Here is a 16,083-nt window from a genome sequence, read left to right on the forward strand (position 1 = left end):
TTCGGCACTTCTTAACCTGCATCCTTGAGCTTCCAGAAGGACCATGAAATCTCTGAGATTACCGTGTTTTCCTGAACATAAGACCTAACTGGAAAATAATGCCCTGGCATGGTTTTTCAGGATGATGTCCCCTGAACATAAGCCCTAATGCGTCTTTTAGAGCAAAACTTAATATAAGATCTGGTCTTATTTTCGGAGTACATGGTATATACAACATTCTGTAGGTACATGTAATAATAATAAACATCATTTTTTTTTTTTTCTGAAGAAAGCTTTATGGGTTTCATCAGTTTTCCAAAAGGGTCCACAATCCAGGGTGGATTCAGAACAAGTCTTTTAGAAAGCTGAAGAAAAACAGAAGAAGCTTCCTGAGAATATATTGATTTATTTATTCTACTTTGATGTTTAAATTAGGGCTGTGAGCTTTTTAAAGCTAAGGGACCACAATCAGTATTGTAGACTAAACAAGTTGCTGTCAAGGAATTTAAGTGTGAAAAGTAACACTGAGTGATGGAAAGAATGCTAGACTAGAGGCTCTTAGTACAGATTCATCACCAATTTGGTATATGGGTATATCCCATACTTACTGTTACTTAAAAACTCTGGAGTAGAACGTATCAGTAACAGACGTTCACCAGAACAGTGACCCTGATTGGTAAGAGAGGCACAAAGAATCACTGAGCTGTATCAGTGGTTCTCAAACAGGAGCATGCTTCAGAATCATCTGGAAAGCTTGTTAAACACAGGTTACTGGGACTCATCAACAGAGTCTGACTCAATAGGTTGAGAGTAGACCCTGAGAATTTGTTTTTCCAATAAGTTCCCAGGTGATACTGAGGTTGCCAATCCAGAGACCTTAATTTAAGAAGCACTGAGCTTCTTAATCTTAAATTACTAAATCTCTTCAGGCTCTGTTTCCTCTTCTAGAACATGAAATAACCATGTTGAACTTGATTATACCTAAAATCCATTTTAAAAAAATAGAATAGAAAACCAAAAGACTCAAAGTACTATATATTATAATAACATAAAACTGGAATAGAGAAGAGCGTGGCCCTTGGGCAAAAATGACATAGAATTTTGGTAATCTATGCAAATATTTCCATCTTCTGTGCTTCCACTGTAATTTGTTCAAACTATGTTTTTTTGTGTGTTTTTTTCCCTGCCTCTCCTACTAAACTTCTAAGTTATTAAGGGGTAGGGACCTTCTAATTATGGAATATAGCTAGCTCTCAAACATTAAATGCATAGTACTTTCTACCATAAAAATTCTGCATTGAGCTGAGGTGATTAAGTTGAGGTATGTGAGGGCAAAGACTATATTTTTTATATGGCAATTATAAAAGATTACATATAAAACCTTGTCAGGATCTTCCATAGAATAGGAACGCAAATGTTAACTGACTAAACTGAGACAAGCATCAGATATTAATGTGGCCTTGCTCTCAACTCGAATTTCGGACCACACAATGGAAGATCAAGTGCTAATATATTCAAGGTTTCTAGATATATTTTAAAATGAAAAAATATAAACTGTCCGGATAAAATGAAGTAATTCTACAATTCTAATTCTACTGTCACTGGGCAGTATTTAAGTCATGAAGGAAAATACATAAGCAAGCTATTCAATAAATATCAGTGACCACTATACAATCAACTCTGACAACTGTTATTCAAAAAAGCTGTATGTATTAATAGCTTTAGCTTTAATCCCTATCTATGTCCCACTGAAATAGTGAGAAGCCCACTTATAAATTCCCTTATTATCCTTCACATACAAGTCTTTCATCATGAAACAAACTCCTACTTTAGCAAAGAAAATAGCAAAACTATTTAAAAACTATAGCTTAGTTATACTTTGTTAAACATCAGCTGCATCCCACATGATTTTTAAAGCACTGAACACAATATAGCCTTGAGCAGGCAAAGAGCTCATGACATCTCAAAATTGCTTTCTGAATTTGATGAAACTTATAGATTCATGTTCAAAAATATATAAAATTTTATTAACTAAAGTGTAGGGATCAAAATGACTTCTGAAAAAACCAAAAACAGAAACAAATCTGATTATAAAACACTCATGCATTCTTTTGAAATACAGATATTAGAAAAATTTATGTTCACACAAAGTACGAGTGGTTTAAAAACGAAATTGAAATCCTGAAACCATTTTAAAGTAACCATAAAAACACCCATACTGATTAGCATAAATGGAAAAATCACAGCAACATAACTTATATTTATTACTACATGGCTATTTGCAAATGGCCAAGATATTTCACAAAAGCAAGAATCTATTAGGAAAAGTTTATTCCAATCTACTTTAAATATGAAAATTAGCAAAGAATCAACAAAATGGGCTTTCGGAAAGTGAGATTACAGAATCCTACAATAATGAACAGGTGAAAATTAGAACACATTGGTGAAAAAAGTGTAATTTCTTATATTCTAATATTTTATTGTTTCTATAAACCCAGACGTTTGCCACAAAAACTTACAGAAGCAGCAATAAAGTCTTAGAAAGATTGAAAAACACAGAAAACACAAAGCAATCCTAATCTTAAAAAAGGATAGCCCCAGAAAAGATTATAAATGCTGAAAAATAACTAAGAACGTCAACAATATTAAAATTAGTACAACAAAAGGAATTCTATAACTTAAGTAAAAGAAACTTTTTTATGGGATGTCATATTTTTGCTTTGATATATTCAAAAGCCTGTTTTTTTTTTTTTTTTAAAGTGGTCAAACTGAACATTTCTCTCTTGACAATGCAGTATTCTCCCAAAGAAAAGGAAGCTGGATTGTAGAAAAATCCTATATCCTCATATTTAAAGATATACCAGATGCTTAAGCACATATTCTTCTGCCCAAGTAGAAGATTAGCTTTTGTTGTATTTTTGTGTTTAGTTCTGTAATTTTATTTTATTTTATTTGTCCAACTACATTGTCTTTATTTTTTATTTTTTATTAGTTTCAGGTGTACAAAACAATGTAATAGTTAGGCATTTATCATTTATATCCCTCACACAGTGATAACTCCCCTCCCCCATCTATTGCCCCTCTGACATCGCACACAGCCATTACATTTCCACTGTCTCTATTCCTAATGCTGTACTCCGCTTCTTGTAACTATGTATACATAAAATTATAGTTGACATTCATTATTGTTCAGCTTCAGGTGTACAGTGCAGTGATCAGGCATCTACATCATCCCTGAGGTGGTCTCCCTAATGAGACAAATGTCCATCGGATACCCTACAAAATCTTTACATTATTGATTACATTCCCCAAATTGACTTTCGTATCCCCGTGGCAATCTTGTGGTTACCGATTGTGCTTTCTAATTTTAAAGTTGTGCTAATATTGTCCTCAATTTTAAGTAAATACTGATTGTACATTCCTGATTACACACTGTGATTGCACTGTATTGAATTAGAGGCATGTGCTGTGCTATTCTGCCTTACTACACAATGTAGCACTCAATCTCATACTCTCTTATATTCTCTAGTTGTTCCAAAGATACCACCCTTCTTCATCCCACTGGACTTTTACCTTTTCAAAGGTAAAGAACAGTATCCCCCATATATTTCAAGGGTAATTAAAACACTACCACATATAAAATAAACACTCATTTCTTTATTATTATGATTTTCTACAAAGTGCTATAACAGTGATTCTGAATATATTTTTTAAATTTCTTAAAGGCTCCAAATGGCCTTTAAAAATTCTAGTACCCAGAAGGGTTAAAGAAAATGGAAAGGCAAGTAGAAAAGATTTGGTGTAAGAATGTATCAAATATAAAGAACTGAACATAGGATAGAAAACAGAAAGAAAGCATCCATTACTAAACATGTGTAAAAGAGCCCACTGTCTCTTATTTTCAGTAGGTATAACAGTTTGATGACTACCAATGTCTCTGAAGCTCATCTAGTTTAAGAACCACAATTTAAGGAATCCTTTATTAAATGAGAAATTGGACTTGGTCTGCTACTACATATTTTTTCTGTGTGTGTTGGGTGAACAAAGACTCCAAATAATACATTTTTCTAAGAGTGCCCATATTACTATTTACCACATTTTATAATGCCCTGGATATTAAAGACTGGTGGAAAATATCTTCAATTAATTCAAGGTAGTTTGTGTGGCGTGCTCAAGAACTGCAGGGACAACTTCCATAAGAACAAAAATCTAGAGCTGAATTTACTGACAATTCACCAGCCAGAGGACAGGCCAACACACATCTTATAGGCTTACAGACTGTATTACAGTTTTAAAGGCATGATGTTGTTTTCTTTACAGAGAACAACTTGTAAGTTATAACCTCAGCTACTAGTATATTTACTTTTTCATTTAAAATATTCAAGTATTAATGAATAAATATACTGTGACATTGATATCTAATTGACAATTCAACTGTAAGGTAACTTAAAATTCACACTTTTGAGTATGATTTCTTGCAAGGGTAACTATTTAATAGCGTTCTAAAGAACAGTAATTCTTAGCCTTAAAGATATTAATAGATATATCTAATACTCATTTTAAAGTCAGAAATGTGCACAATTAACATTTGCTTTTAAAAAGTTTCGAATTTGAACCTTTTCCATAGAAAATATATTTAAAATAAGAACATGCTAACCTAAAAATTTTTACGTATACCTGAAATAAAACCAACCTATAAAATTATTTTTGCCCCATTTACTGAATTCAATTATAGGTAATGCTGAAGCATTCAGGTAGAAGAATTAAGACTTCAGTTACAGAATTTAGTATTGCCTAATCAATCTGAGACTAAAGTAAATGAAAGTTAAATGTTTTAAAATAATGTATTTGTTAACTAAAATTTATTAGTATTGCAATGTTGTATATGATGAAAAAGGATTAGAAATTAAAATAATCTTCCAAGATATTTAAGGGCTTAAGTATTTTCTATAATTTTTAACACTGCCAAGTAGTGAAGAACTATCCAACTGTTGAAGATACCAATTGCAGTTTGTAGCAGCTGCTGTGTTTTTAAGAACCTCAACTTCAAATACCTCAACCTTTTATGGTAGAAACACAGAACAAATTTTGTATAAGTAGCCTTAGGGTACTCAAACATGACAACACTGCTTTTAAAAGCATTTGAGAGGTCATACACTATAACTGCCTCTGATCAATGCCCATTCCTCCATCTTCCCCACCTCCCGCCCCCCCCCTCCCCAATAAACCAAGATGCTTGGATTCTAAAAATAAGGAGGGAGGTAGGAGGGAGCAGAAAGGAAAAGAAATGGCCAAAACAAATCAGAGAAAGTATGAGTTGGGTAAAGAGCCCTCCTCACATGACCTAGTTCAAAGTCCTCCTTTTATTCAGGTTTCAGACTTCCTTTCCTTTTAGTTTAGTTGACTTTCCACTATTTTTTTTTTCACCACTCTCTTCAACTTCATCACATCACAGCTCTTGCTCAAGAGTCCACAGGGAATGCTAGTATCCCAGCAAATTACAAAAAACAAACAAACAAAAGAACAAAACAAACAAAAAACTTGAATCACCAAAATCCTTTGTCTAAAATGAATTTATCTGAAACACTAGTTTATAAAACAGGTAAAAGCAGAGTGGCTTAGAGAAGTCTAAGTGAGAGAGTTAGAGGCCCTCATCCTGTGGCAGCCCCAGGAGCACCTCTGCTGAGCCCAGTCATCACCTCTATGTACTCACTAGCATTCCATCAACTGACACTATCTCAATAACCTAATTTCTCAGCATATGATGCACCTCGTGATCCCTTTATATGGCAGCTAATCTGTCCTCTTTCTTCTGTATAGATACACATCCCTCTCGTGTATCCTCTTCCTCTCTAAAAACACGTCCTTGCCACCTCCAAAATAATTATAATTTTCCTCGTCTAACACACCATTTCCTAGGCATTTATACATGCAATTTGAATGACATAAAAATGCTACCATAAAAATGACACTAATATGGTCTAACAGAACCAGAGTGGAAAAGAGAGTAGAAACAGATAGATGGCTAACTTACACTAATAAGACACAAATTACAAAATTATAAGAGATAACTATTTATGTCTAAGAGAGATCCTGGCAGGACTACTTTGGTAAATAGGTAGGACTTGTCTAAAACAAGCGCTAATGATTGATTATAGAAGTCACTGGTAACCCTCTAGATTAGAATGCTTTTTACAAATGTATTGATCTATTTATACAGTCCTTACTTGTAAAATCATCTCATGTTGATAAATTAACTAGGGAAGAGCCTTAACTAAGGATAACATTCAGTAGACTCCCACAATGTCAACTCTGTGCATTCAAATTTGGGTTCTGTAAGAAAGAACTCTCATGTATAACAACTGAATTTCCTATTTATCTTGTAATAACTCTCATGACCTGGTACCCAGTATGCATTCAAATTTAGTCTGCAGGAAGAGAGAGAGCATTTTGTAACCACAAAGGGCTTGAAAGTAATTAAGACTGACACCCAGCTTTTTGACTCAGCGTTTTTCCATAGAAAACTAATTATTTGGAAGAAGGCAGTATATTAAGAGCAGTAACAAAATTAGAACAAACAAATCCTATACCATAAAGTTTTTTATAAAGGTGAAAAACTGAACTAAGATAGCGATTTTTAAGAAATATATCTCAAGACCAAGATAGCAAATTTCATGACAAAAATGTACTGAATAATTCTGTAAAACATTAACGAAATGTAAAGTTGGAAGTCAAATAAACAAATGACTTTGTATCTAATTGTAAATAATTCTGAAAGGAAATAAAATGTGTTCAGTTTGACTGATGTTTAAAGCCAGGTGCTCTTGGGTATATAATTCCTTTTTCCAAAAACAAATTTATTATGTTTTATAAATATAAGATGATTATGAATTACTTTATATTTGAAAATGAAGCATTTTACATTCATTTGTCAAGTGACCCTTTAAAAATAAACTGCTTTAACACTCTCTGACATATAGTTAAATAAATATAATTGAAAAGTAAATAATAATCCTCCTTATAATATAAATACTGAACTGCTAGCCAAAATCCTGAAAAATATACACTGTGCAGCCTACCTGGTCTATTCTGGATGTTCCGGCTGCAGTGCACCAACTATCTTGGAGTGAATCTGAGCCCCAAGCTGGCAACTGCAAACTAGATCTCACCTTCAATAGCATAGAAGTTTTCATCAGAAATAAGCAGTTCTCTTCCCCATGCCCACCCATTAAAAAAAAAAAAAATCAAAACAAAGTTCTTGCTATCTTTTTTTATCTTTATTCTGTCCTCTAAAGGTTTTAGGAAAAAAATCCCATTTTAAATAACCAAAGAGAATTTCATCAACCTGCAATAACAACAAAAAATTAAAAGGCTTGGAAAAAATGTCAATCATCGTATGTGTTAGACCACATTTAGGAAAAAAGTAGTTACCCAACCAGTGAAGACACATTTTAATTCAATGTAAAAGCCCTATTAGTTTGCCATAATCACAGCTGTACTAAGTATATTCTAATACACATACAGCTTATAATAATCAAATCCATGCATGATTACAAACATTTTAACTATATTATAGGAGAAAATCATTTTGGTGGTGCACTAAAGATTAATAAGTTAAAGCATTCTTAAGGAATTGCCAATTAAAAGCTTCAAGAGGTATTTAAGAAATATAGCAGGTTTTTCTACATTTTATGAAGTTCTTTTCGATTGTACGCTTAGAGAATTTTTTTATAGTCTCAATTTCCTCTGTATAGGTATTTTATCCTTTGATGATGAAATTATATGCTGAAAAACTAAAACATTCTTTTTTTTAATCTGTTAATTTTACCATACTACTACTACTACTAACTACCACCACCCAATTTCCTATTTTGAAAGATTAACATTAGAAACAAGGCGATTTATTACATACAATTCTTACCTGTAAGGGTAAGAGTGTATTACTATTGTTGTCTGTTCTGAACACATTATCTTCAATCCAAGATTTTGGAGTCAGTGATGGAGTAGAGCGAGTAAATTTCGGTGGTGCTATGACATTACCAGAAAACGGTTTCTTCAATGGAGATATTTGATTCATAGTTCCTGGAATTCCCATGTTTCCAGTTCTACGATGGTCTCTGCCATGCATTGCTCCCCACGACATACTTCCAGTGCCCCAGCCACTGTTCTGATGGTTGCTCCAAGGAGATTGTTTCAGAAGAGGCTGGAGAAAATACAGCTATTTAAATTATAGGCATTTAAATAGTTTATCATTCTAATTTTAGACCTGAGCTAAGAATTTATATGATCTTTAAAAAATGAACTACATAGAGCAACAAAATATCTTTATCTAGTTTATAGAGGTAATAGTCTTGAAATCTTGCTATGTTCTAATATTCATTTAATCCGAGGTGAGTTTTCATTCTCTTGTCGACTATAAATTATAATGAATCAAGCAGATATTTCATGACAATTACTAAAATAGAAGCATAGAGTTACGTTTTTTCCCTTCAGAGAGAACCTGACACATGATAAATATGAAAAGAATATTTTTAAATTCAAATTAACTTTGAAGCTCCTTAAAGATATAACCTACATTGTGATCTTAAAGCAATCACATTCTGCTAGACACAAACAAAAATATGATCTTTATTAATTAAAACATTCCAACCGCATGAGTGAAACAGACTTTAGGTTTCCAAAACAAGATGTACCACTGCAAAAGTGAATAATGATAACATTTGGTGTTATTCTACTGTGCAAATTAAAAATGCCTTTCGGGATGAGGACAATATTGGAAATGTGTCCTTTTCTGCATTGTTTATTGAACTCTTAAGATATTTTATTCCAGTTTTAGCGTTTCTCTTAAAGTATTTTTGTTTTTATTTCACTTAATTATCCATGAACTGCTAAGCAATTATCTCATGTTACCCATAGGTGGATCCACTGAGATATACAAAGTAAACAGCTATATGCTTTGATTATTGTAGTAAAGATGCTAATAATACAAATCTGCATTAACTTCATTCATTTCCAAAATTAACTTATATTCCAAAGTGGAGTCTATGGCAAGAAAAGTTACGTCATCAAAGAATGGAAAATCCACCAAAAGTCTGCAATTGTAGGTTTTTAAGATCTATTAATCGGTAGCAATTATATTATCAATGAACTTATACTTTAATAGTTTTGTGCTAATCTTTAGCCAGAAATATGAACCATGCAGTTAGTGTAAGTGAATGAATACAGGACCGTTAAAATTAAACCTGCTTCTTATTAGACAATGCAAAAAAAAAAAATCTGCTATACAGTAACTATTTTTTTAAATGTTTTTAAATGCTAATATAGTCATGAATACATGCTAAGCTTTCACCCTCCACATAGGTCGTTCAAAAGCTTAGCTAAGGGACCATGGACAAATTAACCCCGTTCTGGAGGGCCTCACTTTGCTCAGCGGTTCAGTGTCCAAAGCTCTCCTCCAGTGATCTAAAATTCCACGTGGCAGCTGTGTGACCTCTCACACTCCGCTGTGAGCCCCATCTTTTGACAAAAAGCAGCTTATACTTAAATACGGATCGTGGCACATGGTCTTCTGATATTCTATGTCATGCTTTTAAGAATTCAAGAATACCTATAGATAATGTTACGCGGCAAGTTGCCAGTTAAAAAAAAAAAAAAAAAATGAAGCCCCTGACATCCAAAAGACAGTTGCTGAAGATCGTGCAAATCATAAAAAAAAAGTGGGTTATTATTTCAAAATTCCACGTTTTCATTTATTACGGGCCACATTCCCCTTTCTCAGGGAGAAACCCGTGAGTCCACAAAAACTGTTAACTGTTACTTTGGTTAATTTAAATAAACTGTTAACTGTTACTCTGGCTAATTTAGAGAGGTATTCACCCTGTAAGAAGGTTAATCGTTGGAAAGTTTCACCGGCCAATGGGAAAAGTCGCACGAGTAAGCAAGCCCTGGCTAACGTCCCAATGTGCTCCCCTCTAAATAACCACGGAAATGGCCTCCCACAGAACCCGCGCCGACCCGCGCCGAGCGGATCAGAAGGGAGCACGACGCGGTCTCAGGGGCCCGCGCCGCCGGCGCCCACGCCGACCCCGGGCCGGAGCGGAGCGGACGGAGCCCGAACCACAAAGGCCCCGGATGAACGCGACCCGGCCGCGTGGTTTCATAACCCCGCTTAGAATAGAAACGCCCTTAATCAAGAGGAGGACACCGAGACGGGGCGCCTAAGCCGTCTCTTCAGGGAACACAGCAATCCCAGGTTCAAGCGTCCTTCTGTGATAAAACCCGTCAACTCTGACCCAAACGTTCCAAAGCACAGCACCCGAAACCCCGGGGGACACCGGCGCCCTGAGCGCGGGCGCCCCCGCGACCAGCCTCCCGTCCCGGCCGTCTGACAGCGCGGATGACAGCGGGACGGCGGAGGCGGGCGGGCGCCGCGCGGCGGGGCGCTGCTCCCCCGACGGCCGTGGGGCGGAGCTGCCGGCCGGGCGCGGGCCCGCTGCGCTCCCAGGCGGGCGGCGTCGGCCTCCGGCCGGTTCAGAAAGAAGCCACCTCGAGAGGGAAAAGCCTCCGCGCCGGTCCCTCGGGGGGCGGCGCGCACCGTCTCGGGCCACCGCGTCCCAGCCCCCACGTCCGCTTCCCGGCGCCGCTCCTCAGGGGCCGCCCGCGCCCCCGGCCCGTCCTCGCCGCGCTTCGCGGCTCCCGGAACGCGCACGGCGGCCGCGCAGGCCGGGGCCGTCGGCGGGGCCGGGTCGCGGGGCTGGCGGCCACGAGGGACGCGAGGGCCGCCGCGCGCGCCCACCCGCCGCCGGCCGCGGCCCCCACTGGCGCTCGGGGGCGTCGGAGGGGGCGCCCGGACGGCGGCTCCAGCGCGAACCCGCCTCCGGAGCCTGCAGCCCACGGTGGCTGCCGCCGCCGCCCGCCCGCCCGCCGGGGCTGCGGTCCCGGGTCCTGTCACCCGTTCCGCGCTCCAGGTCGCGCTGTCACCGGGCCGAGCCGACGTCGCCGCCGCTCGGGGCCCCCCGGCCGAGCCCGCTCCCCGCCGCCCGCCCGCCCGCCCGCCGTACCTGGTGGTGGTTGTACGAGTTCCTCTGCTGCAGGAAGGCGGCGGCCGCCGCCTGGTGCTGCTGCTGGAGCTGCGGGCTGACCGGCGACCTGCGGCTGGGCGGCTGCTGCGGCGCCGCGGGCGGGGGGGGCGGCTGCTGAGGCACGTTCATGGCGGGCGGCGGCGGCGGGGGCACCGCGGCCGCCGAGAAGGGGCCGCCGAAGCCGCCGCCGCCGCCGCCGCCGCCGCCGGCCGGCACGCTGAGCCCCGCGCAGCCGTGCGGGGACACGGGCGAGAAGCTCGGGAAGAAGGCCGGGTTCATGGACGACGGCAGCCCGGGGTAGAAGCCGTTCTCCGAATCGGGGCTGGGCGGCGGCATGGCGCTGAGCGAGCCCCCGCCGCCGCCGCCGCCGCCACCCGGGGTGGCGGCCGACGAGCCGGGCGGCGGCGGCTGCGGCTGCGGCGGCTGCTGGGGCGGCGGCGGCGGCGGCTGCTGGGGCGGCTGGGGCGGCGGCGGCGGCTGGGGCGGCGGCGGCGACGCGGTCTGCACCGACCAGGGGGTGCCGAAGCCGGGCAGCGGCGGCGGCGACGCGGAGCTGCCTCCGCCTCCGCCTCCGGGGGGCCCCCCGCCCCCGCCGCCGCCGCCGCCGCCGCCGCCCGGGTGCGGGAGGTCCGCGCTCTGCAGACCGCTGAAGGCGCCCGCGCCGAGCGCCCCGCCGGGCAGGAGGGGACTGGGACTGTTGAGCAGGGGGTGGTTGGGGGACTCCATGGAGCCCGGCGCGGGGTTCACCGGCGGCGTCGAGGGGGCCAAGCTCGCATTGGGGGACTCGGCGGCGCTGCCCTCGCCCGCGGCCGGGCTCTTGCGAGGGCTGCCCGCGCCTCCGTGGCGGCGCCGCGGGGCTGCGGGCGGCGAAGGCGGGAGCTGCGGGAGCGGGGGCAGGTCGGCCGGGCGCTGCCGCGGGGCGAGGTCCTGCGGCGGGAGGTGCTGCGGGAGCGGGCGGCCGAAGTGCGGCGGCGGCGGCGGCGGCGGGCGCTGGGCGAGCGGCGCCGGCGGGAGGAGCGGGCCGGGCGGCGGCGGCTGCGAGTCCGGAGGGTGGGGAAGCTGGGCAGGGCTGAACTCTTTCCTCTTCTGGCTGCTCGGCGGCTGCTGCTGCCGCTCACTGAAGTCCTGCGGGGAGGCGGTGCGGCGGCGGGAGGCGGAGGAGGCGGGGGGGTGGTGCAGACTCGGTTTGAAGTCCTGGGAGGGGAGGAGGTGGGTCACACCCGCGTTCGCGCCGCCGCCGGGGTGCTGGCTGGGGACTTTCTCCGCGGCCGCCGCCCCCGATAGCGGCCGCGCCGGCTGCTGTGTCAGCCCCAGCAGCAGCTCATCCTGCATGGTCTGCTGATGCGCCAGGAACGGGGAGGAAGAGGAAGCGGCAGCCGCCGCCGAGCTGCCTGCGCCGCCGCAGCCGAGGGGGACCGGGAAGGGGGAGGCGGCCTCCGACAAGCCGGTGACAAGCAACGGCGGCGGCGAAAGGGGGCCGAAGGGCGTGGCGGAGGGCAGAGGCGCGCAGGGACGGCACGTCCCGCCGCCGGTCAGGGACCCCGGGCTGCTGCTTCGGAGCGGGCGGGTCTGCAGCGCCCCAAACCCGAGCTCCCTCATTTATCAGGCCGGCGGCAGCGGGAGGAGACGCGTCCCGTCCGCTGCCCCGCCTAGGAAGCCGCCGGATCTGGGGCGGCGCGGCCGTGGTGGAAGGAGGGGGAGTTAGAGAGAGACGGACACCGTGACTGAGCCAGGGGCACCGACTTGAGCCCCGCAGCTCCTCGCGGCGGCCACCGCCGCCTCCCGAGACCGGCTCGGGCGCCGCCGCCGCCGCCGCCGCCGCCCTCCTCGCCGCTTAAGAAGCCCGGAACGTGCGTCAGCGCCACCTCACAATCGCGCCGCCCCCCGCGGTGCGTCCCGGCACGCGCGGGCGCGAGGCCGCCGCGCCCCCGCTGCCCCGCCCCCGCCCCGCCCCCCGTTAATATGCAGGCTCGGCCGGGGGCGCGCTCGCGCTCCTGGGAGGGCGGGGGGCGGGAAGCGAGCGGGTGTCCCCCTGCGCCGGGTCTCGCGCCCAGGGAAAAGGAGAGGCCAGTTGGGGCGGCGGGCGGCCGGCCCACTGGGGTGTGAGCGCAGGGCGCGCGCACGACGGCGAGCACGCGCGGGAAGGGCGGACGGTTTGGGGGCAACGGCCCCTCCCAGCGCGGGGTCTGTGCAAAGCTTGCTCCACGTCGCCCCCCGCCCCCCAACTCCAGTCCGGCCACGCTCGCGGCCCCGCCTCCTTCATGTCACCTCCGCCCCACCCTCGGTCGCGAGAGGCCCAGCCACAGGGACGGGGGCTTCTCAGTGCGGGGATGGCCCTCGAGGTAAACTGAGCCCGGGGAGTCGGACTGGGAGCGGCTGCCGGCCCTGCGCGAGCGGAACGGGGATCCGGTCCCCTCCCACCCTCGCAGTTCGGCACGGGGGTCCTTTGGCCAGCTCGGCCGTGCGGGCTCTGCCTGCCTCGCAGCCCTCCGGGCGGTTCGCCCACACCTCGGGCTCCACCTCGGCTCCGACTTGGAGCCTTCCCGCTCGCCCTGGAAAGCGCCTTCGCGGGCTGGTTCTGTGTTGAGCCTCCTGGGCGGCGTGCTGTCAGCGACCTCGCCGCCGCCACGTGAAGGTGTTTTCTGCGAAGGTAAACATGCAGCCCCGGCTGTATACCAAACATTGTCACCAGTCACGAGGAACAAAGTCCCTGGAACCTAACACGGCTCCGTGTGGTGTCCTACACACACATATATGCATATAAGGGGTTCCGAGGCGAGCTCCCATGGTAACCCTGGGCCCGCTCCAAGCCTTCCTATTTCGTAAAAGCATTTAATGTGCGATCCTCAGGACTGCTGTGTGTGGGACTCCTCCCCACCACATTCATTCTGGCATCCCCGCCCTTTCCCCCTAGGGAGACTAATTTAAACATTTCCGAAGCTTTATGAATTCGAGGGAGAAAGATTTCTCACGTAGGGAAAAAAGGAGGTTCTGACTCAGCAGCAGACTTGTCGAGGCTTGCAAAATGGAAGGGGACTGAGCTTTCCGTGCAGGGCTCTTGGGAGCAAAAGAAGAACTGATCTTGTATATTTCAAAAAGAAAAGAAAAATTATAGAAAGAAAGAAATTATGTGAGAGTCTGGGTAAAAGTATGGCAACATGGTTCATATTGCATAATCAGATAGGGATTATTTGCTCCTGTTTTGTAATATTAACTTTTTCTGGACACTTAGAGAACTGAAACTACCGAAAGGATCCTAGAATATAGACTACTCCCCTAAGCAGTAGAGGGTAGATTTAGACAACTTGATTTTGATTTACAATTGGACTAAGGTTAAATAGGGTTATAAATTAGCACTCTGATGTAGGCAGAGTGTACATTTTTACGAGTCTTCATTCTCTCAGTTAAATTTCATTTCCACTTTTGTGACTTCAGTGCTTCAAATTTATATAAATCAGAATAAATACAGAAAAAGAGAACAACATTGCAAGGGGAAAACGCGTGTTATGTTTAATGTGTATGTCTTATATCCTGTCTAATGAACTAAGCTTGATCCTACCTTTACAATAAGGAAAAAGTACTTTAAAAAAACCTAATAAATGATGCAGAAATTGGTCAAATGCATAGAAACAGTTTGAATTAGTAATCTCAAAAGTGTTTTTAACAATCGAGCAAAATACAGAACTGGAGAAGTACTTTTATTATTCCAAATTACAGTGTCTAGAAAATAATCTGAGCTCATGAGAATTAAAAACAAATGGCAATTTTCACAGCACCTATTGACACATTGTTAACTATAATTCATTAATGTATTTTACAGGGAAAAACTTTCAGCAATCGAGGCATGTGAAGTCTTAAAAATGAACACTTTTTTTTTGAAGTAAAGTTATATTTGATTGGAATCAGCTGCAGACCAAACAAATCTTGAAAAAGAAAGGAAATCAGGCATAAAACATAGTTCAATCACCCATTAAAATTGCAGTTACTGCAATATAAGGATAAGAGCATACATTTAAAAGCCAAATGGTGCCATTCTGGGTTAAAGTTTGAACAAAAACAGTATTTCTTCATGTTCTCATACTGGTTTTGTTTTAGAGGATTTAGAGCTCTTCAGAATGGAACAAAGCCATCAAGTTAGGTATTACGTAATAAGGTCAAGCTTCATACTAAGTACACCAAATTCCAAAGTCCAACTGCCAGACCCTCCACTCACTGCTTTAACACCTCAGACGGTGTTAACGAAGGACCCATTTTTTATAAGAGAAAAATTACATTCTGAAGTCTAAACATTTTAAGGTGGGGAGTATTCCATCATTGAAAAATATTCAAACAAAAAGGTTTCCTGTAGTGGAGTGGTGGTAGGGATGGTGTGGGGAAAGGTGGGCAGGAGGGGTTGTGGTCCTCTAACAGGGCCAACGTCAAGATCTTATGAGTCTGTATTATAACCTTTCTCACATGAAAATATGTCAACTATATGACTATTGTGTTTCCCCAAAAATAAGGCCTAGCCAGACAACTAGCTCTAATGTGTCTTTTGGAAGAAAAATTAATATAAGACCCAGTCTTATTGTACTATAATATAAAACTGGGTCATTATAATATAATATAATATAATATAATATAATATAATATAATATAATATAATATAATACCTAGTCCTATATTAATGTTTGCTCCAAAAGACACATTAGAGCTGATTGTCCGGATAGGCCTTATTTTTGGGGAAACAGGGTTATTAAATTGGTCCTTGACTTTATTTGACAGTCCCTTGTTTGTTTCTTCCCGCTGTCCTGGGCCAGTTTTTAAAAAAAATATTTTTGCTACAACCCAGGGAAGCCACACACACACACGTACACACAACACACACACACAAAACTGAAATAAAGCTTTTTAAAAGTAATTCTTAATACATGCAACGAGCTCCAGTTTTAAATTCTATTCACTTTTTACATTGATCTTAAATCACTAAGTTGATTTTGAGACCCACAATTAGGTCATGAGCTGAAATTTAAAAACACTGTCC

General features: G+C 44.1%; 1 protein-coding gene across 6 annotated transcripts in view; it reads right to left on the reverse strand.

The window, feature by feature from the left end:
- CPEB2 (cytoplasmic polyadenylation element binding protein 2) overlaps positions 1–12,772 on the reverse strand; it is a 62,638-nt gene extending 49,866 nt beyond the window's left edge. For 2 of the 6 annotated variants that reach the window (XM_081058428.1, XM_081058427.1), the window contains exons 1-3: positions 11,040–12,772; positions 7,901–8,182; positions 7,059–7,148 (exon numbers count right to left, since the gene is read on the reverse strand). In XM_081058428.1, coding sequence (XP_080914554.1) covers positions 7,059–7,148; positions 7,901–8,182; positions 11,040–12,659 — 1,992 coding nt within the window. In that variant the 5' untranslated portion in view covers positions 12,660–12,772. Of the gene's footprint in view, positions 1–7,058; positions 7,149–7,900; positions 8,183–9,400; positions 9,514–11,039 lie in introns of those variants that run through there. The other 4 variants (XM_081058430.1, XM_081058429.1, XM_081058431.1 and 1 more) reach the window with 3 other exon arrangements.
- Positions 12,773–16,083: the final 3,311 nt, after the last annotated feature.

Source organism: Rhinolophus hipposideros (genome assembly GCF_964194185.1).
Source record: "Rhinolophus hipposideros genome assembly, chromosome: 1".
NCBI lineage: Eukaryota > Metazoa > Chordata > Mammalia > Chiroptera > Rhinolophidae > Rhinolophus > Rhinolophus hipposideros.